The sequence below is a fragment of the Scedosporium apiospermum genome (assembly GCF_000732125.1).
Source record: "Scedosporium apiospermum strain IHEM 14462 chromosome Unknown SEQ_SAPIO_0093, whole genome shotgun sequence".
NCBI lineage: Eukaryota > Fungi > Ascomycota > Sordariomycetes > Microascales > Microascaceae > Scedosporium > Scedosporium apiospermum.
This window is the reverse complement of record NW_015971794.1, coordinates 326,602-349,830: the sequence shown is the minus strand read 5'-3', so window position 1 is coordinate 349,830 and position 23,229 is coordinate 326,602. Positions and strand designations below refer to the sequence as shown.

At 52.0% G+C, this 23,229-nt stretch overlaps 5 protein-coding genes and 2 pseudogenes across 5 annotated transcripts; 4 read left to right on the top strand and 3 right to left on the bottom strand.

Moving 5' to 3' along the window:
- Positions 1 to 1,588: 1,588 nt before the first annotated feature.
- On the bottom strand, positions 1,589 to 3,533 carry SAPIO_CDS4647 (Sodium/hydrogen exchanger family protein; the record flags this gene model as incomplete). The annotated part of the gene is made up of 4 exons (XM_016787147.1): positions 1,589 to 2,441; positions 2,513 to 3,141; positions 3,220 to 3,326; positions 3,416 to 3,533. 4 exons carry the CDS (start codon positions 3,531 to 3,533, stop codon positions 1,589 to 1,591), a joined length of 1,707 nt encoding a protein of 568 aa, XP_016643256.1.
- A 2,013-nt stretch (positions 3,534 to 5,546) lies between these two features.
- Positions 5,547 to 6,713, top strand: SAPIO_CDS4646 (annotated as a pseudogene; the record flags this gene model as incomplete).
- A 1,227-nt stretch (positions 6,714 to 7,940) lies between these two features.
- Positions 7,941 to 9,072, top strand: SAPIO_CDS4645 (Parasitic phase-specific protein PSP-1; the record flags this gene model as incomplete). Its single annotated transcript, XM_016787146.1, has 4 exons — positions 7,941 to 8,238; positions 8,308 to 8,368; positions 8,437 to 8,850; positions 8,922 to 9,072. 4 exons carry the CDS (start codon positions 7,941 to 7,943, stop codon positions 9,070 to 9,072), a joined length of 924 nt encoding a protein of 307 aa, XP_016643255.1.
- Positions 9,073 to 9,529: 457 nt separating this feature from the next.
- Positions 9,530 to 11,878, bottom strand: SAPIO_CDS4644 (uncharacterized protein; the record flags this gene model as incomplete). Its single annotated transcript, XM_016787145.1, has 4 exons — positions 9,530 to 9,969; positions 10,235 to 11,031; positions 11,246 to 11,562; positions 11,771 to 11,878. 4 exons carry the CDS (start codon positions 11,876 to 11,878, stop codon positions 9,530 to 9,532), a joined length of 1,662 nt encoding a protein of 553 aa, XP_016643254.1.
- Positions 11,879 to 13,097: 1,219 nt separating this feature from the next.
- Positions 13,098 to 17,395, top strand: SAPIO_CDS4643 (annotated as a pseudogene; the record flags this gene model as incomplete).
- Positions 17,396 to 19,901: 2,506 nt separating this feature from the next.
- SAPIO_CDS4642 (uncharacterized protein) lies at positions 19,902 to 21,034 on the top strand (the record flags this gene model as incomplete). The annotated part of the gene is made up of 2 exons (XM_016787144.1): positions 19,902 to 20,006; positions 20,189 to 21,034. 2 exons carry the CDS (start codon positions 19,902 to 19,904, stop codon positions 21,032 to 21,034), a joined length of 951 nt encoding a protein of 316 aa, XP_016643253.1.
- A 314-nt stretch (positions 21,035 to 21,348) lies between these two features.
- On the bottom strand, positions 21,349 to 22,852 carry SAPIO_CDS4641 (uncharacterized protein; the record flags this gene model as incomplete). The annotated part of the gene is made up of 4 exons (XM_016787143.1): positions 21,349 to 22,005; positions 22,094 to 22,180; positions 22,251 to 22,393; positions 22,543 to 22,852. The coding sequence occupies 4 exons, from the start codon at positions 22,850 to 22,852 to the stop codon at positions 21,349 to 21,351; spliced, it is 1,197 nt and encodes a 398-aa protein (XP_016643252.1).
- Between the last annotated feature and the right edge of the window lie 377 nt (positions 22,853 to 23,229).

Here is a 23,229-nt window from a genome sequence, read left to right as displayed (position 1 = left end):
CGATAACGCAAAGATAGATGTTTTCAAAAATCGTTCTGTCTCTTTTGTTGGCGCGCCGGTGGAAGATGTATACAAGGGCAAAAAGCAACGAGCTTGTCCAGGACACTAGATTATCACTACCCTCATTCCACCAGAGGTGCCTGCTGATCATGTCTGCAACTCGGTTCTTGTCGTCCCTGGCAAAGAGGTCTACGTTGTAGTCCTCGGCTGCATCTCTAGCATCTTTTGACTTCGCCCAGGTTTTGTTGGTTGTCCCGCAGGATTTTTCAGTGAAAACCCGGAACAGAGACCGCGGTATCTCATCGAATTTCCTCACCACGTCCTCGGTAGGACGAAACGGAAGATACTCTGCATCGGTGAGGTTCAGGTCCTCAAGCTGGTTCGCCAAGCCCTCGAGTGCCATTACTCAGTCTCAGGTCGGATGGGGAGAACTAATGATTCGAATAGTTCAACTCCGGGGCTTGTTATCTATGCATCTGGCGGTAATAAGACCTTGGACGACGGAAAGAGGCTGAATATGAAACCTGCTACTGGGGACAATGAATAGTAAACCATCAAATCATCACTCCGCCGTGGTTGGAAACGTTCAAGACAGTTGAAGACTCGCGAAAAGAGTCAAGTCCGGTCGAAAATGTCAAATCACACACGGACACACACACACACACATATTCTGATTCGGCCAGGGCTTCTGTCGTCATTAAAAGTGCGGAGATGGTAGCTGGTGATGGAAGCAAAGTTGGAGGCGAGGTTATATATCAAAACAGTAGATAGAAACGGCTTGTGAATTCTCTGCGCGTTAAGACAAAGAAAGGGCGCGAGTAATTACATCGAATCAACTATAGGCAATCACTATATCTGGACACGGAAGAATTGTCTTCCTGCTTTCACCATATAACTCGAACGGATCATAGAGTCGAGGAGGCGAATAGGAAGATCCTCGAATCTCGAGGATCGACGGATTCATAAGTCGATCATATATCCGTCACTCCTCTTACCGTTCCCGTATTGCTTGGGCGTAAAGAGAAATCCACTGCACTCGATCTATATATTATGAGATTAATTATCAATACAAACAAGCCAGTAACGAGGAAGAAGAAAAATTGAATCAAAGAGCGCAAAAAGGGGGTAAAAAGGGAAGGAGAAAAAAGAACGGTTCAGAATCATTTAGAGCAAAAAAGGGTCTCTCCCTCGGGGAATCGAACCCCGGCCACCTGCGAGTTGTTCGTTGACAAGCAGGTATCCTGACCACTAGACCAAGGAAGATGTTTCTGATTGGTTATTGACCGCTATCTTAATAAGCTCTATACTCTTATTTTGGCCTTGAACCTCGGTTTAAGCGGGAAAGCCATTACGAGGTACTTCGTACTAATGCGAAGTAAAGAAACGGTACCTCGGTACCTTTACGCCAAGGATTAGTCATGTGACTTTGTCTGCACCCCTCACATGATCAGACAGGATCAGGCATCATCAGGTTTGAAGAAGCAAAAAAAAAGTGAGTAGAATTGGTAATTGTATGTGTAGTACATGTTCCCCGATATCCCATCATCGTCATTTTTACCCGGAGGATTTCCGAGTAAATAAACTGTTGTTATTGGCTCCTCTCGCCCTTATCATCAAACGTAATAGCCCTTTCCTTCGACATGTTGGAATCGGAGGCGGAGGTAGGGTAGTCTTCCTTAGGATTGACAACAGGGAGCTCCACGGCGTCAAAGGTCGGCCGCGAGAAGCGGTTGTACTGGATGAACGTCTCCCTGTCGGCTTCGATGGCGTTGCTTGGAGTAGGGAGGTTGATCGACAAGCGGCGCGTCTCCACGGCGTCTTCCTGGATAGGCTTGATGTTGAGGCAGCGGTACGCAAAGTCGAGAGCTGGGATGGAGAGACCGTGGACGACAATGGAGAAAAAGACGAGCCACATGACGACGGGACCGATGGCTTGCACCAGGGAAGACACCTCAGGATCCCCGGCACCCGGATCGTGGAACAGATGATTCCGGGTATGCTCGAGATAAAAGACGGCACCGGCTCCAATGGGGCCAAAGTAGCCCATGAAGAGCGCCTCTTTCCAGTCCTTGCACACTCCCGGCATGAGCTTGTACATGACGAAAATGGCGGGGATGCGACGGAAAACAAGGACCAGGAAGCCAAGCGCGACGAGGCGTCCGTAGGTAAGTCCCGTGACATCGGGCTGGTTGAACTCGGACCAGGGCATGATGGCGCCGATGTACATGAACCCGCCAAAGTTGAGCAGCACGTCGACGCAGGCGTTGACCTCGTCGTGGCGCTGCTCGGTCTCTTCGAGGTATTCGCCGTCCCAGTTGAGGGCGTTGCCGGCGACGAAACAGGCGAGCAGGTCATCGGTGCCCAGCGCTCCGCAGGTTCCGATGAGGAAGAGGCCGAGCGCGGTAGGGAAGAGCAGATAGCTCTCGCCGTCAATCCACCTCCTATGTTTTTAAACGACATTTTGTTAATTTCCACTGTTTTTTTTTTTCAGTTTGTAGGAAAGAATACTTACTTGCTTAAGGCATATGTGATGGCCTTTCGTGCTAGCCATCCCACAGTGACACCGTAGACAACGGAGAGGATGACGACGTAGACCCACGTCTCGACGAACCAGTCCTTCATGGCCGCACCAACGCCTCCGCCCAGTCTGGCGAGTTCATGTTCGGATCTACCAAGGAGGTCTATGGCCCGACCGGCAAGATGACTAGCTATATCAGCAGCTACACCATGTCCTTCAGACGCGGCATCGCCCGCAGCACTCGCTGCGTGGCCCTCAGCATGCTTAATAAGGTACGTAGCCAGCATCAGAAACGGGAAGCCGAATCCATCGTTTGCACCCGCCTCGGACGAGATGATCTCTCGAAGGTCGCGGGCGACATATTTGTCAGCAAAGGGACCCTTGGCGATGGCCTGCGACAGAATAGGATCGGTGCAGGTGACACAGGAGCCGATGACGAGGGCGGCAAGGAAAGTGAGCTTAGGGACGGTGGCCATCATGCAGAGGGTGGTGCACAGCCACATCATGGTCATGATGGGCAGGAGACACATGGCCATTTCCTTCCATCGGGTGAGCTGGTATTTTGCCGGGAGCTGGAAGCCGGCGATGACCAGTTGGACGCCGATCATCACTCTCATGACACCCTGCGGAATGATTGTTAGTCACGACAAATCTTTTTTCTTCCTCGGCTTTGTTTCTTCGGAGAGGAGTGCAGCCTTTACCAGGGAGATGGCTTGGGTCTGGCCGCCTTGGGCAGATCCCCATCGTTCGCTATCGATAAATTTCGCTGCGATCGGACCTAGAATAATTCCAACAACCATGGCAGGGACTAGTTGATAAAGGTCGGCATCAGTTCACATCTTTGTCCTCCAGCTTTATTTGTTTTTTTTTTTTTTCCCATCACGGGGGGTCGCATACGGGCTTCGCCCAGGTACCAGACGCGTTTGATCTTGATGGAGATTACACCATACAAGACGGTAAAGGCTCCGAGTACACTCAGAACGATGTTGAGTTCGCTGACGTCGAGGCTCGGCATCTTGGCGGGTTTCGACGCAGACGATCGTTCAGGGGTGGAAGGGTGGAAAGGTGGGAAGAGAGAGGGAGAGAGGTGGAGAGGGGGGCAGAGAGCGAGAGAGGTAGAAAGAGGAGAGACAGAGAGAGAGTATGCGTGTGGGGGACGAGGAGGTTGATCGCCTTCCAGGCTATTTTCGACTTGATATTCCGTGTTCCTTCCTTCAGTTCGTTTTATTTAATTTTGCTCCATACTTCCCTCGACCTGCAAGGGAAACCAGAACCAAATCTCGTTAAGTACTTTGGCAGAGCAAACAAGAAAAATGCAAAGTTGACGAGAAATCAAAGAGGAATGTGGTCTTGTGGCCTCATGGTGGCGAGCAACTTGATATACGATTCCTTGATACGCGGAAAACGCTGAGGGATTTCTTTTCCCCAAGTTCTTACGATGTCCAAGAGTATGCGAGCGAGGCCTTTCCAGTTTTAGACAGAGGTCGTGGGGTCGTGGATCGATCTCTCCTGCCAAGACGCCAAGAATAATCCTGTCACTGTATCCGTCTCTCCATATCTTACGCGACGCCACCGTCGTCTGGGGGCATCTCGGCCGGAGCAAAGGAACCGGCGAAACTGGGATGATGGTTCCAAGTTTTTCTTGATTTTTAAAGTTTATTTCCATTTTGATTTAGATATTTTAAGGTATTTTTAGCAAGAGGCAGAGACGCCGGGCGTTGGAGCGCGCGATGTTGATCGTGGATGCGAACGGTCTCGCGTTTCATCAAGCTAAAACGCTCCCGGAAAAAGCCCCACAGATCGCCGTCTCAACTCCTTATCTTTTTCCATTTAAAATTCTTTTTCCGTAAGCCTTAATTTTGATTAAGGAATTACGCCGGGGATGCCGTTTTAAGGCGAATATATATAAAAAGGCTTTGTTTCCGGTTTGGGTTCTCGGATCGTGTCTGTCGTTCATTTGTCGAGGACGGTGCCCGACGTGGATCAGCGGGCGCCCGATGACCGAGATACTTCGTGCAAGTGCAGCGAAATCTTATTATATGGTTTTCTTATAATAACGGGGCTGGATCCGCTTCGGATCTTCGACGGCGGTACTATTTTTGACTGCGTCTCGTGGGAAACGATCCAAGGCTTGCTGGTTGAGAAGAGCCTCCAGTCTACATTTTCGATGCCTATTTTTATGATTCATGCCGTTACAGATTCCCGACTTCGAAAAATGTAAATGGCCACGAGAAAAAAAATAGAAAATACATGACATGGACATGTTCTGCGACATGTTCCGTCTTCCAGGATTCGCCAATCCCTTGGTTCCAACCTTGAGATTATCGGTGGAAAATGAAAGGCTGCGACGGAGAAAGTCGAGAAAATGCATATCCCAAGTCCCCCGCTACCGACGCAAGCAATGGGAACTCTTATTTTCGTAGAATTTCAGGTCAGTTTCCATGTCCACAGAGTCTCCCGTCCTAACCGCGATAATCCTTGTCCGCGGAATTGCCTGCTCAATATTTCTCATGCAAACCTTCATGCTTTGTCCGGGGATGATGAGCAGTGGAGCGCCAATGATGTGTTAACACTCCACCAAGTCTAATTGCTAGCATGTCATGAATCATGATTCATGACCTGTTGCAAGCATCAGTGCAATTACTATGATGTAAATCCCCTAGGGCGATTTTCGGCCGTTCGGGGTGTTTTTGGCGAATTGAGTTTGCCGTGGTCGACTTCAGCAATTCCATTCATCTGCCCTCGGTTCTATCTCGACTCATCTCACATTTCGCTCCAAGCACGATTTCGCCTTCCAGAATACCCATAAAAGACAGATTTTACTCTCCTGTCAAGTGCTACGATGAGTTGGGTATCCACACAAATGAGAAAATGCTACAGGGCAGCGTTCGACCTCACATCCCGCCGCAACGCCACTCCATCGACAAGGACTATTTCCTCGTCGCGATGCAGGTGGTCGTTACGCCCCAAGGATGGCCAAGAACGCAGTTCCGGGAAGGGCAATGGATCATCACCTTGTGTAACCGCCATGCATCGTGGCGTTCTCTTCCCGGCGACCATCGCCCTTGGCATTCTTGGCGTTGTGTCTTACGACGAACACCGTGACACAACCTTCCATATGGATTCAGGCCAAGATGCCGGGATGAGTCCAACGACTAGTTCCAAGATGATGGTCCATGAAGCTTTGAAAAACAAGCAGCCAGATGCTGCGAAGGTGCTGCCCAGGGAGGAGGCGACACTCACCAGCGCCCCGGACGTTCCACCACCCATCACGCGTGATTATCCGGTGCTACTGCAGGTGAAATTGACAGCAAGCACTAAAACGAGACAGCTCACGAACGCATACAAATACGAACAGTGGACGTTCAACGGCACGGTCCCAGGCCCGTTTATCCGCGCACGTGTCGGCGACGTCGTGGAACTGCACTTGACGAATCGAGACGAGACGGGCAACACACACAATGTCGATTGCCACGCATTCATGGGCCCGGGGGGAGGTGCACCGATTACATCTGCGGACGAAAACGAAACGAAAACAGCCAGGTTCAAGTTGTTGTGGCCGGGCCTTTTCGTTTACCACTGCGCCGCAGCGCCAGTACCTGTCCACATCGCTAATGGCATGTACGGACTGATGTACGTTCAGCCTGCGGAAGGTGATCTTCCTGCTGTCGATAGGGAATACTACGTGATGCAGAGCGAATTCTACCATGAGCCACCCGAAGTCTCGGACGAGAACGGACGACCATCGTCCACGGTGGAATTTTCCTACCCTGGTGGACTGCGCGAGGAGCCCAATGTCGTGGTTTTTAACGGCAGCGAGTCCGCTGTAACGCGGGAGCGGCCGCTGAAAGCTAAAACAGGCGAATCTATTCGCATCTTCTTTGGTAACGCCGGCCCTAATTTGACCAGTTCCTTCCACATCCTCGGCGGCAATTTCACCACCGCGTACCGGGACGGAGATGTCGTCAGTCCTCCGGGCCGATACCTCCAAACGGTCTCCGTTCCGCCCGGTGGCGCGGCGATCCTCGACACGGAACTTTTCGTCCCAGGTGTTTATTCGTTCGTGGATCACGCGATGTTCAGATTGGACAAAGGGGCCGTGGGATTCTTGAATGTATCGGGGAAGCCGAGGCCAGATATATATCAGGGCCTGCAAGAGCCTGCACCCTGCCCTGGATGTAAACTGCATCCCTGAGGCTCTGCTCAATTGCCGGCAGCAGCTTGGGATTCCCAACCATAAATTTCTTTGCATGTGATGCATGTGTGAGACACGTGGGGGGTGGATGAGACAAGGGGACGGGAGCGGGATTTGGGACGGGAACGGGCTTTGGGACGGAGCGGACTCGGCGAGACATAGCGCCGACTGTAGTGTACTTGGCAGGAGGGCAGTGCTGGCTGGTTTTTTCTTGTTTTTCCTGGTTTTGGTCAGGACGCGAGGAATGGTTCCACCGACGTGCGGAATCATCTCGCTGGTCCTTGTTATTGCTTGTTTGGGCTTAGCTTCTGGGTTAGGGTGAGCAGGGCTGAAGAGATCAATGGCCGTGACGTTTTCGACCCGACGCACACACTGACGATTAATCGGGCTACTACCCACCATTGTATCCCTGGCTTTAAGGTCGGAAATAGCATCAATTCCAAGTCCGTATGTCCCACTTTCACATGGGCCCTCGACTCGTTGAAAAGCTTCCAACTCAACACAGCATCACAACATCCATTGTTTTCTTCCACCTCGTAGCCGTTTCTTTCACTTTTTCTCTCCGACATCGTCAGGGCTCTAACGTTCCCACTTAGTGCCACTGCCACCTTTAGCGGATGATCAATTGATCTTATCTGATCGTTCTGCGTGTGGCCGAGTACCGAAGCCAAGCGGATCGTCGAAGCCTAGGCTAGTGTAGACAGCAGCAATGTGGAGCTGAAGTGGATTCGAAAACAAAAATCCGCAGCCACGTTCTTGTACTGGTCGTCTTTAGAATGTCGGGCCAAGAAGGAGAATCTTACTCCGTGCAGAGGTGACGCGTATCCGAGGGTTCCGATAGCGGCTCCCAACCCTAGGACCCATGGGACCCATGGGACTGGACCCTTGGATACGAGGATCTCTCGGTCCATCACTGACGCATTTGCAGACGGAGATGTCGTATCTTAAAATCAGGCCGTCTCCTGCCCTTCCTACGGACAAGGCCAAAGTCCGCCCCCTCCCATCTGCGAAGCTTTAAAACGGGTAGATCCGCCTCTTTAATCCTGACCCAAGAAAAAATATTCCCAAGGACAGGCCCCATTTCCCTCCGACACCCGACGCCGCCGAAGCTCGCGAACGAAAAGAAAACGCCCCCGGACGTACGAGCAAATAACAAACAGGACAAAAAAAAAAAAAAAAAAAAAGGGAAAAAAAAAAAAAAAAAAAAAAAAAGGGAAATAAAGAACAATGAGGGAGCTTCCAAACGGTTTAATCGCTTTTGGCCCCGAGGCCAACTGCACTCTCGACACGTGTCCACTCGAAGCGAGTCTCCTTCGGTATCAACCCAACACACCCTCCACGATCGTCTTCATCGTCGTCTTTGCTCTGTCGATGATTGCGCACACATGGCAGGGCGTACGGACAAAATCATGGGGCTTCATGGCGAGCATGATTAGCGGATGCATTCTAGAGATCATAGGATATATCGGACGGTTGATCATCCACGACAACCCATTTAACTTTAGCGGGTTCTTGATGCAAATTAGTACGCGGGATCCGTGACATTTTGCTCCCATCGCCGGAGGAGAATCAAAGCTAACTAAGGCAATTCTAGTTTGTATCACGGTCGCGCCTGTGTTTTTCTGCTCTGCCATCTACGTCCTTCTCTCCCAGGTGTATGTCCATCACCGTCACCGTCGCGACGTCGCGCTGTCCACATTCCTCTTCCTAACCATGTCTTTAGAGCCAACTATGTCGATGCTTCCGTCTCCCGCTTCAAGCCCCAGCTCTTCTACTGGGTCTTCATCCCCTGCGACATCGTCTCCCTCGTCCTCCAAGCCCTCGGCGGCGCACTCTCTTGTACCGGCGCCACCGAGCACGACATCAACGTGGGTGAGGATATATCTCTCGCCGGCCTTATCTTCCAAGTCGTCACCCTCGTGACCTTCTGCGTCGCCTTTGCCGACTACGTTCTTCGAGCCCGCCGCTCGTCCTCCCGCGATAGGCTCGACAGGCCATTGATGACCTTCCTCGGGTTCATGTTCGCCGCAACGTTTTTCGTCCTCATTCGTTGCGTTTACAGGATTGTTGAGCTCGGCCAGGGATACTTCAGCGAACTTTTCCGTGACGAGGGTCTCTTTATTGCCTTTGAGTCGGTGTATGTGCAATCCCACCCTCACACGCCCTCCCCCCACCCGTAGCCATGTATACATTCTGACCGTGTCTTAGGATGATGTGCATCGCCGTTCTCTTGCTCAATGCCGGCCACCCCGGCCCCGTCTTCAACCGCAGGCGGGCCTTGTCCAAGGAGGACCAGTCCCCTGAGCAATCGGTGTACCAAATGACTGAAGCCTCTCCCGCCGCATCCTTCAAGAATTAGGGGCGTAGTGTGTGCGTGTGTCGTCAGTATTTTAGATTGAGTGCAGTTGTGCACGGAGCGAGCGGTATTTAGCGATTGATATTTCACTTTGTTTTTTTCACTTTGTTTTGGGCAGGACATGATTTGGGAACACATAGACTTTAGACTTTTCGCTATTATCTTCGTAGCAATTGAGATTTCTTAGATACATACACCTCGGCCGCGTTGCTCACTCGTGCCGCTCGAGATCCATCCCACTACGCTCGGCAGCTTGCAAAAAATCAGCAAAACGCAAGTCAACCCCGACGAAGAAGCACCAGTTACTCTGAGAGGGTTCTGAACTTGGGTGATGAGAGTGAGAAGCTACGAGCTCTTCTGCCGGTCTTCGGCGCAAGTAAGTTTCGACTGTACGAATACCGCTTCACGTCTCCAATTTCCTTCTGCGAACCTGAACAGACTCAGGCGACCCGAATCCGCCTCAACGGGTCGTTCCGTCATCAACGTTAACGCTGGTAGTGTTGCTACCATTTCGGTTGACTCCAAAAGTCCGAACGCGCGAACAGAAATCAGACCACTTCTCCCTAGCACCAAACGTCTGCCCTTCCATCACCGCTCTCCTCGCACCCTCACCCAGCTCTTCCAATGTCCGATTCACGAGCTTGCCTTCGGCGTTGCGCCGGCCAATGTCCGGGAGATAGGCCCACGAGAAGAACGCGCCAACGGCACCGATACCGGCGAACAAGAGGAATATGAGTCCTTGCTTGTTCACGGCGTCGTACTGGTTCTTTATCCCGTAGATCATTAGGACCGCAATAATGCTCCCAATCTTCCCGGCTGCAGCCGAGATGCCGTGGCAGAAGCAACGATACGTCGTCGGGAAGATCTCGGCCGGGATCAGGAACGTGAGGCTGTTTGCGCCTATGGGCCACCCAATAGTATTAGCATCACAAGGAAATAGTGGAAGGCTGTTCGGCCTGAGATTACTTGCCAAAATTGAAGACAAAATGGCATATTCCAACCATAACTGCCGTTGCCATGGCGTGCTTCGTGTTATGCACTCTGTAATATATCGCTCCCGTAGCTCCAAAAAGGACCGTCAGACTGATGAAGGACCAGGTGAGAAACTGCCTTCTAGGTATGTAGTTGACGCCGACAATAAAGGCAGCGCACCCCAAGATTGAACCGATGGAAACAGTCAAGAGGTAGTGCTTCGTTTGGTCCAGCAGAACGTCATATATCGTGTTGCATGGCTTGGTTACATCCGTCTGCCAGTTCGGAAGGCCCTTTTCCGCCCATGTCGGCACAAGAGACTGGCCGCCAGGGATTGACGACTCCCAGCATCCGAGGCTCTCATTCACATCCACCGCGTGGATCTTCGCCCACATATCGGCCAAGACGGCGCGATTGTCAAGACCGAAACCGTACAGGGCAACATCCAGAATAAGCCAGGTCATAGACGTCCCCACTAGGTAGCGCCAGTTGCCTTCCTCTATGAAGTATTGATACATGTTCGCTCTGGAGAATTGCACCGGCCGCGGCTGCGGCTGGCCATTCCGTGCATCGAGTCGCCCAATGTTGGCGTCGGGCGTCCTGTCCAAATCCAGATAGGAGAAAGACATGCCGTAAATCTTGGCGGCCTGCTCCATAGCCAGACGCGACTTCATCTTGACTTCGAGGTTGTACAGGCCCGAATCCGGCAGCATAAAGCGGAATGCGATGGCGACTAAGGCCGGAATGGCACCCACCCCGACAACTATACGCCACATTCCGTCCACGGCTTGGCGGCATTCGAAATCGTGTGCTGTGTCCAATCCGCACTGCATCGTTCGGAGGCTGCGGGCCCTATCGCGGCCGAAGAGTACGGCGAGATTGATCAGCTGCGCCAGGGCTTGGCCGATAGGTTGCATTAAGAACACGCTGGCGATCATAGATGCTCGTGCCTTGGTTGAAGACCATTCCGAAGTGATAACAGCGCTCACACTACATGGTAAGTTAGTCTTCGCATGTAAACAAGGGCTTCGGATATTATGGTGACTCTTACGGATCTAGACAAAAAGAGTATTGTTATTCTCCGGAGGGTAATCACCGACGCCATCTTACACCATGATGGGACTTACATTCGGCACCCAATCCCACGCCAGTCAGAAAACGCCACCAAGTGAACATTGCAAGGAAGGACAAGTTAGACTCGTACCCTGTATTGCTGAAGACCAGACCGAGCGTCGAGATAATGACGATAACTAGTTCAATACCATACAGCCGCGTTCGACCAAATAAATCGGCAAGATAGCCGAAGAGAAGTTGGCCGACCACTGAGCCGAAGAGCGTGCAGCCATTGACAAGCAGACTTGGGCCTCGATCGTCGGGGAAGTAGACGAACGAGATCGATGCATTCACGACGTTGGCGACAAACAAGTTGTAGGATCCGGTCAAGAAGCCCGAAGCGGCGATTGCCCAGAGTCTCAGGTTCCATGAGTTCAGATCGATCTCGCTTCGCAGCTGATGACGGTCCTGGGGTGCAGGGTAAACGTAATTGTCAGCCATCTCAAGGTCACCTTTATACAGAGTGTAGGTGGGAGGGTTTAGAAGTTTCTAGGGGGGCGCTGATAGGGAATGGGTCGACGACCACTTGGCGGGGCGCATTTTGAATGTGATATTGATGCGTTGTCTTTCACGGCATTCAAGAAGCCCCGGGACGTGGGACGGATAATAGTCATACCTGCGTCTCGTCTGGCGAGAGGGCGGAACTATCGTAGCCCAAGAAACCCCGGTTCTTTCGGACGCGCAACGGGCCTAGAGCCCAATAGAGACCTTTTTCTTCTTCCATCTCGAAATACTATTCTGAGCTTTTAGTGAGTGAGGGTAGGATATGGTGCGCTGCCCGCGCTACAATTAGTGGTAGTCGGTATAGTAAGAAGCGTAGAATCTCGGGAGACCTGGTTGCAGGTCGTGGCGAGCGTCTCACGGAGCAGGAGGTGAGGCTGGCTGTCGATGTGCTGCGAAGAGTTGGCTTCCACTGGTGCCGCGCGGTTATCGAATCATCGACGCTAGATTACGGAGCGAAATTGAGAAACGTGGGGTATCAGAGAAGAGGGAATTTGGCGATATGGTTATTTTGGCACTTAATCCGGAGCTGATGCAAAGTCGAGAGCGGAGTTGGGAAGGCATCGTCATGGTTGCAAAAAAACCCGGCAAGGTTCCTACCGGGGACGTGACACTCCCGGATGTTGATTCGCGAACGCTAATAATGGAAGCCAAGAGGTCAAGTCACACAGAGGCGACGAGAATCCGTGATTTTACGTCAAGATTACAAGTATGTATACCTCCGGTGGAGCGGCAATGGGCGAGTCTCCGGTGTGCATGTGGCCCTTTGATAAGTGTTCCGTTGTACCCTGAAGTGTAGTAACTGAAGGGCCTAATGGAGGCTCTTCATTTCCCCTCGTTGTCTACCTCTCCGCCTGCGACTACATGAACCCTTCAAATATGATAGGATATCAGTTGCTCCGGTATCAAGTATCCATTACAGGGATTGATAGAAGCCACCCCGACGGGCATTCGGCCATGTAGAATAGGGGCAGCTCGTACGAAGTACATCTACACGATAGCCTCCAGCGGCTCCCTTGACAGACACATGCCAGGAAAAGCGTGCAGTCATCAAGGGATCGTAGTCTCGGGGTTCCACGTCGCAGGTAGTGAGTCCGGGGAAGCGAGAGAGTCGTGGCCCTTGATCTCTGGCCAATCAGCGCCGGAGGCTGACACCTTGAATCTGCCGCGACCTCGCCTCGGGATGCGAGAAAGGTGGGAAAGACTGGGGTCGAACGCTAATTGCCTCTTCGCTTGGATCCCGGACCCTTCCAACTTGGCGCCGACGGAGTCTGTCACGAAACGATTCTCATTGGCAGGGATGCCGATTCCTTTTCTTTAGGTTTGTGTCCCACGACCATCGATCCTACTTATCTTTCGGGAATATTGTCTCCCTGGAAATCCAATAATCGAGATCATGACTTCAACCACTGTACTGCTCTCTATTCCTTCCATCACTGTGAATGCCCTCAAGAAACACGAAAAGCGACACCGACTCAGGACAAAAACCGACCCCCATGATCAAGTCGTCTATCAAGACCGGTATCGAGGTTGACCTCGAGATCCTCAAATGTAAGGAATGCCGGCTCGGGTCGACCTCGTCGAATTGCGTACGGCCAGGAGATAGTATAGAGGGCCATGTTCGGCTATCCTCGAAGCAGGCTCTCAATATCATCAAGACAGAGGTACTCCTACAAGGTATGTTAGATAAGGGCAAAGGGCAAAGCCGTCAATCCCAATACTGAACGCGTCCATACAAAAGTTCGCAATAGTAGTAATGATCTGTAGTTGGCTAATTTAGGAGGCTTAGGAATGCAATTCGTAGCCGGTGTGGATAGTCGCAGCCAAGGATGTCCAACTTCAATCACTGTTAGTATCGCCCATTCCCACCAACACGACTTCGGACGGACATCGAGGCTCCTTTGCTAACCGGACCTACACCTGTCTCCTAGTTTCTCGATATTTTGAGCCGCCCTCCGACACCGCGGGGCATTGACGTCCATACGCAGAATGGCCAGTACATATACCTGATGCCCTTCTTTTTCGTCATGCCAGCTGGATCGGAAATCCGACGTAGTGGCGACTCGTCCCCATGGGACACTCTGCCTCCTTCCATCGACAGTCGCAACTCATACCTCCACGTTTGGAGTCCTACGCCTATCCCAGACATATTCACTTCTTATTCGGTGAAGGCGGTCCTCTTTTACCAGATACGCGAGACCCGCCCAACAAGCTCGACAGTATCCCAAGCTGTGGTCGAGGAGGTCTTCAACTTCCTTCCATACACCCCGCCACCCCCGCCCATACATGGCGAAAGCTTCCCCGGAGAGTTCACTCTCACGGCCACCCAGCCTCTTTTCAAACGCTTCTCGATCAGACGCCTGGGCGCAGCCACCGTTACATGCAAGGAGCCACCGCCGTTAATTTACCCAGCCTCGCATGACGCCGTAGTCCCCACGAGTTGCAAGGTCCACCTTTCTCTCGACCTAAATCTGATATCCGATCTCGAGAATCTACGATTCGCAGTGTTGGAGGTTAGTCCCGTCATTCGAGCAAAGACGTATTACTCCTCGACGGATATGACATACATGCCGAGACGGAGCGACCTGCGCGATGGTTATCTGCACCTCCACGATGACTTCGCGGCGTTAGATACCCAAAAGTTCCAGGATTTCCAGTGGGAGTTGGCGCGTGCGAAGGACATCACCGCAACTCCTCCCCACGAACCCTCGTCTCCTCGTCGCTCGACCTCTTCATGGCTTAGCGTCTATCCGCGACGGGGTTCGGATTCCGACTCATCAATATCTGATATTGGCACTTGGTCGACGTCAATCCATGTCCCCATCAGTCCCCCGCGGATGCTTCCGCCGACCTTCTGTAGTAAGCTGATCTCCCGGTCGTACACGGTGATTCTCGAAGTCAAGTTCCTTCAAGGCCTGTCGGCAAAACTGTACGTAGAGGTCCCGCTTCAAGTGGCGTATCCACCGCCGTCAACAGATTCTCCAGGATCAGAAGACCTGATTCATTTTATACCACTCGCGGAGCCTGAACCACCAAGCAACACTTGTATTGGACCCACTGGGATTCTCTCTCAACCTGATGTAAGTAATTCTCTTCTCCTTTTGAGTTTCATTGACCTGTTCACTTTGATTTGTGTCATACATATGGTTATCACAGCTACCGTTCATTTTCCATTCATGGCTTAACAGAGAGGTAGATCTTGCCCCAATACAAGGACCTCACAGGCCGTACAGGTTGACAAAGAGGACAAACCAGTCATCTCCCAATTTGTCTATGATGCATGATGAGAGAGCCTCGGTCCGAGTCACGGACTGTATTAAAAACAAGATCGTAGATTTGAAAACTCGTTCACGAATAAGTCTGCCTCTTGTCTTAAGTCGGTAGGGACCTAGAAATAACAACCTTCTACCCCCCCCCCCCCCCAAAAAAAAAAAAAAAAAAAAAAAAAAAAACCGTTGGGCGAGGATGGGTCACCAGGCGACTCCGAGCCCAGAGCCAAGGGCCACAGTCCTGATAGTTCCGTTTGTACGGTCACGGTCTAGGCGCTCTGCTCCATCCCGAAGGTCCTCGCTGCCACGGGGGTTACATAGGTGTTAGCCACGCTAGTACCGATGTTTGCCGAAGCAGCTGAAGTGAAAAGGGGTTTCTCGTCTTCTCCGCCCTGGGATCGCAGTACGGTCGCAGCATTGTATGAAGCGTCCAATTTGTGAGACGAGTGACAACTGTCGTACAGTTCGAGAGGGACCACCTTGCTGGGTACCTTGGGCAGAAAATCCCCGGACCCCGCGTGCCAGACTTGGTGGACTTGTCCACTGCGGTATTGCTCGGAGGGATCATGGCCAGGGACTTTGACTATGATGAAGATACTGTGAAGGGCTGGGTGGAACCAGTATATCATCGATATGCTTCAAAGTCGTGCGATGTATTTTCTGTGATGGATATCAAAGTATCCCTGCCCAGCGTAAAAATGCCTCCCGCATGTGAACTGCTTAATCATTCCCGAACTCCTCTCCGCGCATGTTTCGACTTCGGGCGGTGATAGCATCTGGTGAGAAGTTTGGGCAGCAGCGCAGGAAACTTCTCGGGCAGCGACGAGTCATCACTTGGTTTCCATGTTCCATTACGGGATATGTCTACCTACTTGTGTACTAATTCCCGCAAGTAAGGCGCGAGGTTAGGGACACACGCGGGATGCAAAAATTTGAGAATTGCTGATCTTGGCCCTCAGTTCAGTTCGCCTCTTCCCACTGCCTTCACCTAGGAAATATTGTCGAGGTCGCTCCCAAGCCCTTCCCCATTTTGCTACTCCGAACATACTCGCCAGCCGCTTTCAACACCGCCAGTAACGAGATGTCGACCGCTACATATGGAGTGCACTACATCATGAATATGAAGATCCCGGCCAAGGACGGGGCAGATATTCCCATTGATGCTTCGGATCTCGAGTTTGAGTACGGGGAATTCTGGTGCAAGGTTAATATCAAGCGAAGCACCGCCAGGAACGAACTGGACAGTTCGGTGGAAGATTACTGGCTGTTCGACGTCCATGCCCATGACGCTACATTGGAGTTTGCAATCTCAGAGTCCCCAGTGGTTGCGGGGAGGCAGCCGCCCCCGGTCCTTGAAAACTCCTCTTTCAACTGGAAAAACTTGAGCGAAACCGATAGCTATACTTTCGAACACGTCTCGCCAGAAATGGCCAAAACAAAGGGAAAGGTGACAGCACATGAGATCACGGTCGGTACGTATTGACAGGAGTAATGAAATGTAGACACGCGATGTTGAAGCCCATGAACTTCGTGCTTGCTGCGTGCCTCCCCATTCTATGAATCATATCTGATTACGGGATCTACCATTACTTAGACTTGGCCTGGAATCGCTACGTTGCTATACGATGTCCGAAAATGATCAATCCCCTGATTTCAATTCGCGGCACAGGTCACAGCAAGGGCAGGGGTTTCGCCGCAATACGAGCAGTCGGCTTACATCTCCATTTTGGCGTTGATAATAAGCACGATTCGTTGCGGTCAAAACCACCAACCGACTGCTTCCTGAATATGCCAAGTCGATAGAGAAATACAGCTGGTTCCATAGAGACGGAGGGGTCGACGTTACCGACCGAACTCTGACGCTCTATCCAAAGCAGTTGATGGGCTCGTCGGGAACGAGTAGCCAACTCTACGCGAAATTTGTGTCGTGCGACCCCAGTAATACAATAGGCGAGAAGCACTTTACACTTGTTCGGGAGAGGATAGCGGCCGGGGAACGAGCCAAGGCCCTCAAGTTTACGTGGAATGCGGAACGTAAGACCACGATCAAGGTTAGAGAGCCGGAACCGAGAGTAATCCCGTTTGGACCCCGGAGAGCTCGTTGGTGGGTCGACGTCGACTACGCTAGTGGCTTGGCAAAGGGGACGGACGATGCGAACGGCTTGAAGCTCATGTTGGTGTTCTACGCTAGTATCGCAACCGCGCTGACAAAGGTCATCTCAGGCAACGTCGGCCTCGCCATCAGTGGGCTGTTCGAGCTACCTGGGGAACTCCAAAGGGCACAGGAGAGTGTCGCCTCTCAGGCGGATGTTGTGGGTTTCGTGACAGCCGTGGTCAACGTTGGCCGGGCGGCGTATGCAGCGCGTGGGCAGGGTATGGAGGGCGGGGGAGGCGAGAGCCGGGCGTTGGTAGATGAACTATCCGCGGTTTCTACAACTCAGACAGTCGACGACGAGATTACTGCTGTATAAGACGAAATTGTGTTCGCTCGCTGTTCACCCGGTTACTGCTACGGTAGAAACTGCTATGCTAAGGTGAGTCGACGAGAATGTTCATGACAGAGCTTCCTGTACCAAGCAAAGATACACGGCGAAAGAGGACGGGGGGACGCTTGATGAACCTGCAAAATAGTTAGGCCAATTATGATCGATAACTGACAGGTCTGTGGTCTCTCTCCCGGCTTGTTTCTCCTTTCAAAGCGAGAAGCCTCAATCAAAGTCAACGTGCCGCCTCTGCTCCATAAGCGAAGGGCATCTGCATCATCGGAACTGGTCGCTATTGGCTACCCGCCTGTCATCATGGTGCACATTCCCGAGCAGCTGTGGAAGGGCAGGACCCATGACTGCACAATATCCAGTATTCACTCGTTTAGGGATCTGCATATGATGCGCTATGTCTTAGCCCAACTGGGATATTAGAAAGCCCTTCTTGCCTTATCAACCAGTTCTGACGATTGGTTGGTGCGTTTGCCGAGATTGAGATGCCTGGAGGCACCAATCCCGTGTCTTTTGAAATGTCTGTTCCACCTAGCTGTTTTGGGAAAAGGTAGAGTAAGTGGACACCATCGAAGACATGGAGGAGGAGTTTGTGAGGCTGTGAGGGGTGGTCGGAGTGCTTGCCACTTCGTTTCTGAAGGGGGGGCCAGGAGGCGAGCTCGGAAAGGTTCCCGCGATTTGCGGCACCACCACTTGGCGAAGCCCTGGGCAAGGGCATTAATTCTCATTAATTCTCGGCTCTAGCCCAACAGCCGGCGCCAAGCAAGCAAACGCCGCCCTAAATTAGCGAGAGGACCGGTCCAGTCAGAGTTGTTTAAAAGCCCACGGCTGGCAGCGAAGCTCATCACGCTCACATGGCCTGGCGATGTGACTGGCTAGAGGTCTTAGTTTCGGGATCCGGGGTCCCCTAGTCGTAAACTACGCCGAAGAACACATCCTCGATTTGTGGAAGGCCTGAGCGTTGTCAATGAGCAAAGTGGCGTCCATTGCTGATATTTCTTTGAGGGACTCGAGGAAAACTCACCAATGGGAGTGTGTCAGTCCCTGCCCGCTATTGGTCGGATACACAGAGAGCCAGGTGCATTGTTCTAGAACGCTCCCCTCGCCCGCATGGACTCTGGAGTCGAGCCCTGTCCCTTGTCATTTCCAATATCTGGTTGGCCTGATTAGAGTAGGGTGGCGAGTACGCATCCATTGTCCTCGAGAGTGTCCAGGTTGACTCTCCGAGATTAGAGTAGGAGCCGCATAGTGCGTTGCGGTGAATCTGGGTGCATTTCGGTATCAATTCTTATTCCTGACGCTGCTCAAACACTCTGCCAGTATTGAACTGACAACGGTAAAAAAGAAAATAAATAAATAAATAAATAAATAAATAAAAATGAATAAGAAAATAAATTCTAAAAATATTTAGAAAAAGAAAACGAAAAGGGCGAAATAACACCCAAAAAGTGGAGGAAAAAAAAAAAAAAAAAAAAAAAAAAAAAAAGAGATATTCACGTTCATTACGGTTTACCTGCCTACGACCAGAACGTGGCAAAGAAAGACCCCTCAATCACTTGTCTTCTCACCATGCATTCGAGCTTGTATACAGACGATGTAGCTGACAGCGGACTCGACAACCGCTAGCTTCGACCTCAAGGGCCCTGTCGACCATTCATCGCAGCATCCTTTCGACATGTAAGTCGCGAGCTTGTCAAGAGCATCTTTTAACTTGTCTCTTCGTTCCCTCTCGGCGCTTTTATTGCTTATACGTTTCAACCTCGCGGTTTCTGTGACTACCAGGGACATTTACGTTAGCTCCGACCGGCTCTCAAGCGAGGGATCCGTACTATATTCCTGCAGGCGATTCGGCAGGTTTGGTGTTGAGGTTTTGGGCCTGATGGCTCGGCGACTCGGCTTTTCAATGGGCTTAGGAGCCTCGATAAAAGTGTAAGTCTTCGTCTTGCGGTGACTCTGACCCGAGCCGGGGGCTACTGCTTGGTTCTGTGATGCTGGTTCCGTCGAGATCGTCGCAATCACCTTTGAATGGCAGTTGGTTATTGGAGAGTAGGTATCGTCGTTCCCGCCTGCCGGAGACATGATAAAATTCTAGGAGAATCGACGAGTTATTTGTCTCGAGTATTGAAATACGCAAAGTATATGGGAGCGATGGAGCGGACTCCGAGTCTTCCCTTTGTCACCCCCAGCCGTCATCGGGTGGCAGCGGCAACTAAATATACTTCGCGGGCGAACTCATCAGGACGTAAGTTTTCAATATTCGAGCCGATCGCCTCTCATCAGTTGTTAGGGAGTGTGCCACTCCCGGGCTCCGATTGGCTCAGTTCCTTTGCATTGGGATTGGTCCGTCTGGTCGCGGGGCAATTGTGGCTGATCCTTCAGGACGCTCTGACGCTAAACCATCTGGGAAAGACAGTGCTGAGACAGTGGGACCAGCGCAACCCTGCAAAATCAACCACGTGGAGTATCATGACCAGTTTTGCCGATGCTTCACCACAACCACCCCCCTCCTCCCCGAGCTCTTCGTAACTGCCGTACCATCACCGCGCAGGCCGGAGCCATTGGAGGCCATCGCGGTCTCGTCATCGCCGTCGAGCACTTATTCGTTGCCTCGTCTCAGTTCATGCTAAGAGACCTGATTCCACTGTTCCCATCATAATGCCCCGGAAGGTATAGTCTTTTGTCTTGTCAAAAGCTCGTCTTGACGGGCATTCAACATCGCCGAACCCTTATGCTTTCAGTATCACTGACTAGAGAATTTCGACAAAACAGTTCGAGACCCCAGCATCGAAAGCCCGGAACCGCGACAATCAGCGACGCTCCAGGGCGCGTCGACGGGAGCTGATCGACGAGCTCCAGGAACGATTATCGCAATACGAACGGCGCGGTGTCGCGGCAACGTTGGAGATGCAGCAGGCGGCCAGGGTGGTCGTCCTCGAGAACCAGTGCCTCCGAGAGCTTCTTGAGCTTCGGGGAGTCTCGAGAGATGAAGTTGGGATTTATTTATCGAACCGAATGGGCGCCGGCAGAGGGACGTCTAGTGATGTCGATAGAATATGGAATAAAGATTCCCAAAGACCTCACTCGACCCAGTCAGGCTTTTGCGAGTCGCGGATCTCGACTCTAGACACTTCGATTCCTAGTCCTGCCTCTCTGCCACATTCCCGAAGCTCGACGACGTACGCTCCGTCCTCAAATGGTACTGACGGTCCATCACCTTCAAGTCCAGCGTGGCCAACTTCTCCGGCACGACGCTCAACCCAAATACGGTATCCTACTGTAGGCCGTTCGCCGACGTCAGAGGAGCACACGTCCGAGGCGCCGTCACTCACGTCTCAACTTTGTAATGCACCACCAAGTCGCGATGCTGCGTTCGACATCCTGGGCCCCGTATCCGACTGCTTTTGCCCGCCTGACGCCGCGGACGTGGCGCCAGACCACAGCCCCGGACGCGACTCGACGTTAGAGATGTCCTGCGAAAACGCGGCACGAATCCTCGCGGAGCTCCAGGGATACGGGGACTCGGCCGAGCTTCGCTCCAGGTTGGGATGCCAGGAGTCGACTGATTGCCGAGTTAAAAACACCAAGTTGCTCCAGATGATGGATGAGCTGGGGTAAGCCTCCTGTCGAGAGATTCAAGAAGTAATGTTCTCTAGGGACGTCCTTTGAGCCTTCCGCTCGCTGGTAACCCACGACGGCGTTCCTTTGGCGAATTAGAAAGTGTAGAGCCGATGTAATATTAATAAACTAAGGTTGACGCTAATATCATATCTTTTATTTTGCATTTTGCCACTACTCCATCATTGCCATCATTTTCGCCAGCCAAGTCGTCACGTCCATGGCGGCTATTTTTTATGTTCTGCTCGCTGGATGTATCGAGGCTGGGCACAACATGGATATCGTCCACTTCTCCTCTCTCACACCAGTTTCTTCTACGCTTTCCACGCCCATCGCTTCCTCAACCAACGGACCAAGTACACCAGCCCAATCAAAACGGGCACCTCGATAAGCGGGCCAACCGTCGCCGCGAGCGCCTGGTCACTATCGGGACCAAAGGTGGCCACAGCGACAGCAATCGCCAGCTCAAAGTTGTTGCTTGCAGCGGTAAAGCTCTGCGTCACGGCAAGGGGATACACGAATCCAAGCCTGCGAGCGATGACGAGAGTGACAAAGAAGATGCAGATAAAGTACACGATGAGCGGCGCCGCGACGCGTACGACGGAAACGATCTGGTGCACGACTTGGCGACCCTGGGAGGCGAAGAGGACGAGGATAGTGTAGAGCAGGCCGATGAGGGACCAGGGGGACGCGAACTTGAGGAAGACGCGTTCGTACCAATCAGGACCAGCCGTCGCGCGTAGTGTGAACCGGGTCACGATGGCTGCTCCTAGTGGTATGCCTAGGAAAACGGCAACACTGGTGGCGACGACATCGTACGATACATCGATAGTGTGTGTTTCGCCGCCTATGATGCGGATGAAGAATACGGCTAAAGGTGCGAAGAGAACCATCTGGAGTACCGAGTTGATGGCGACGAGAATGGCGCAGTATTCGTTGTCACCAGCGGCGAGCCCGTTCCAGATCAGAACCTAAAGCAATTATGTGTATTAGCCTCGATTCGGTAACTTGCCGAAGTGCGAAAGCAGAAATAAACGGGGGCAAGTTCCGGGAACATACCATGGCAATGCATCGCCCCAATCCCACGAGGATCAGGCCGGTTCTCAAACCGCCCTCGTCGGGGAGAAAAGCCCAAGCAAGGGCAAGCTGGCAAATGAGCAGACCGTCGTTAGTGGCCGTTGGTATCTTATTTTCCCGAGTGGCAAGGGTTTCTCACCATGAAGAAAGGGGCCAGGATCCAGTTGACGCAGATGCTGAAAATAATCTGCTTCCACATCGATCGCTGCGAGAGGAGTCTGTGCAGAGACTCGTAGCGGACTTTACACAAAATTGGGTACATCATAACGAGGAGGCCAACGGCTACAAGTTCGTTGGGCAAGTGGGTCAGTATCGGCACAGGAGCAGAGCTGGCCCAGCAAGGCCTGGAAGTAAAAAGGCGGAAAGGGAGAAGGCAGAGAAGACAAAGCTGCAAGAAATGGAAAAGAATGAAAAAGAAAGTTCCTACATACCTATCGGCACAGACACGCCGACAAACTTGCCCTTCTGTAGGGCAGGCCCGGTGGAGGGGACAAAGTTTCCGAGAATTATGCCCACTGCCATGGCGAGGAAGATCCAGAGAGCGAGGAAGCGGTCGAGCCAACCCAGGGCTTTGAAGGCCGAAAAGTCCTCCCGGCGCGGGGCAAGCGCGCCGGGTGCCGTTTGGCTTTCCAGATCTGTCGATTTATTGTCTGGTATTGGTGTTGGGGCATCTTGCTTCTCCGTCTCTGTAGGGACGCTGGTAGTTTCTAGGTCGGGGATAGGTTTAGATTCGAAGGTCATTGTGGCAGGTGTCGATGGCATCTAATAGTTGGTGTGTTTTTCCTTTAATTTTTTTTTCCCGTGTCTTGTGCGAGAGGAATATTCGATCGAAAATAGAGTTGGTGACCCATTCGAAATCGCAACTCAGACGAACACACGAGCTGGGGACGTTTTTATAATGATGGCTTTAGTGGCAAAGGGGATCGGGACGAGAACGTCTTCCTATTTAAGGCTTCAGCAGCCAACCAGAGTGAGGGAGTGTCACACTCCCAGTCGACCAATGCAGCGACCGAAGAACTTTTCCCTTCCAAATAGCTCCGCGCTAACCCCCAAGCATGTATTATTTGATTGTTCGATTGCTACCGAAGCTATTTCCCCCGATTGACACACATAGATTC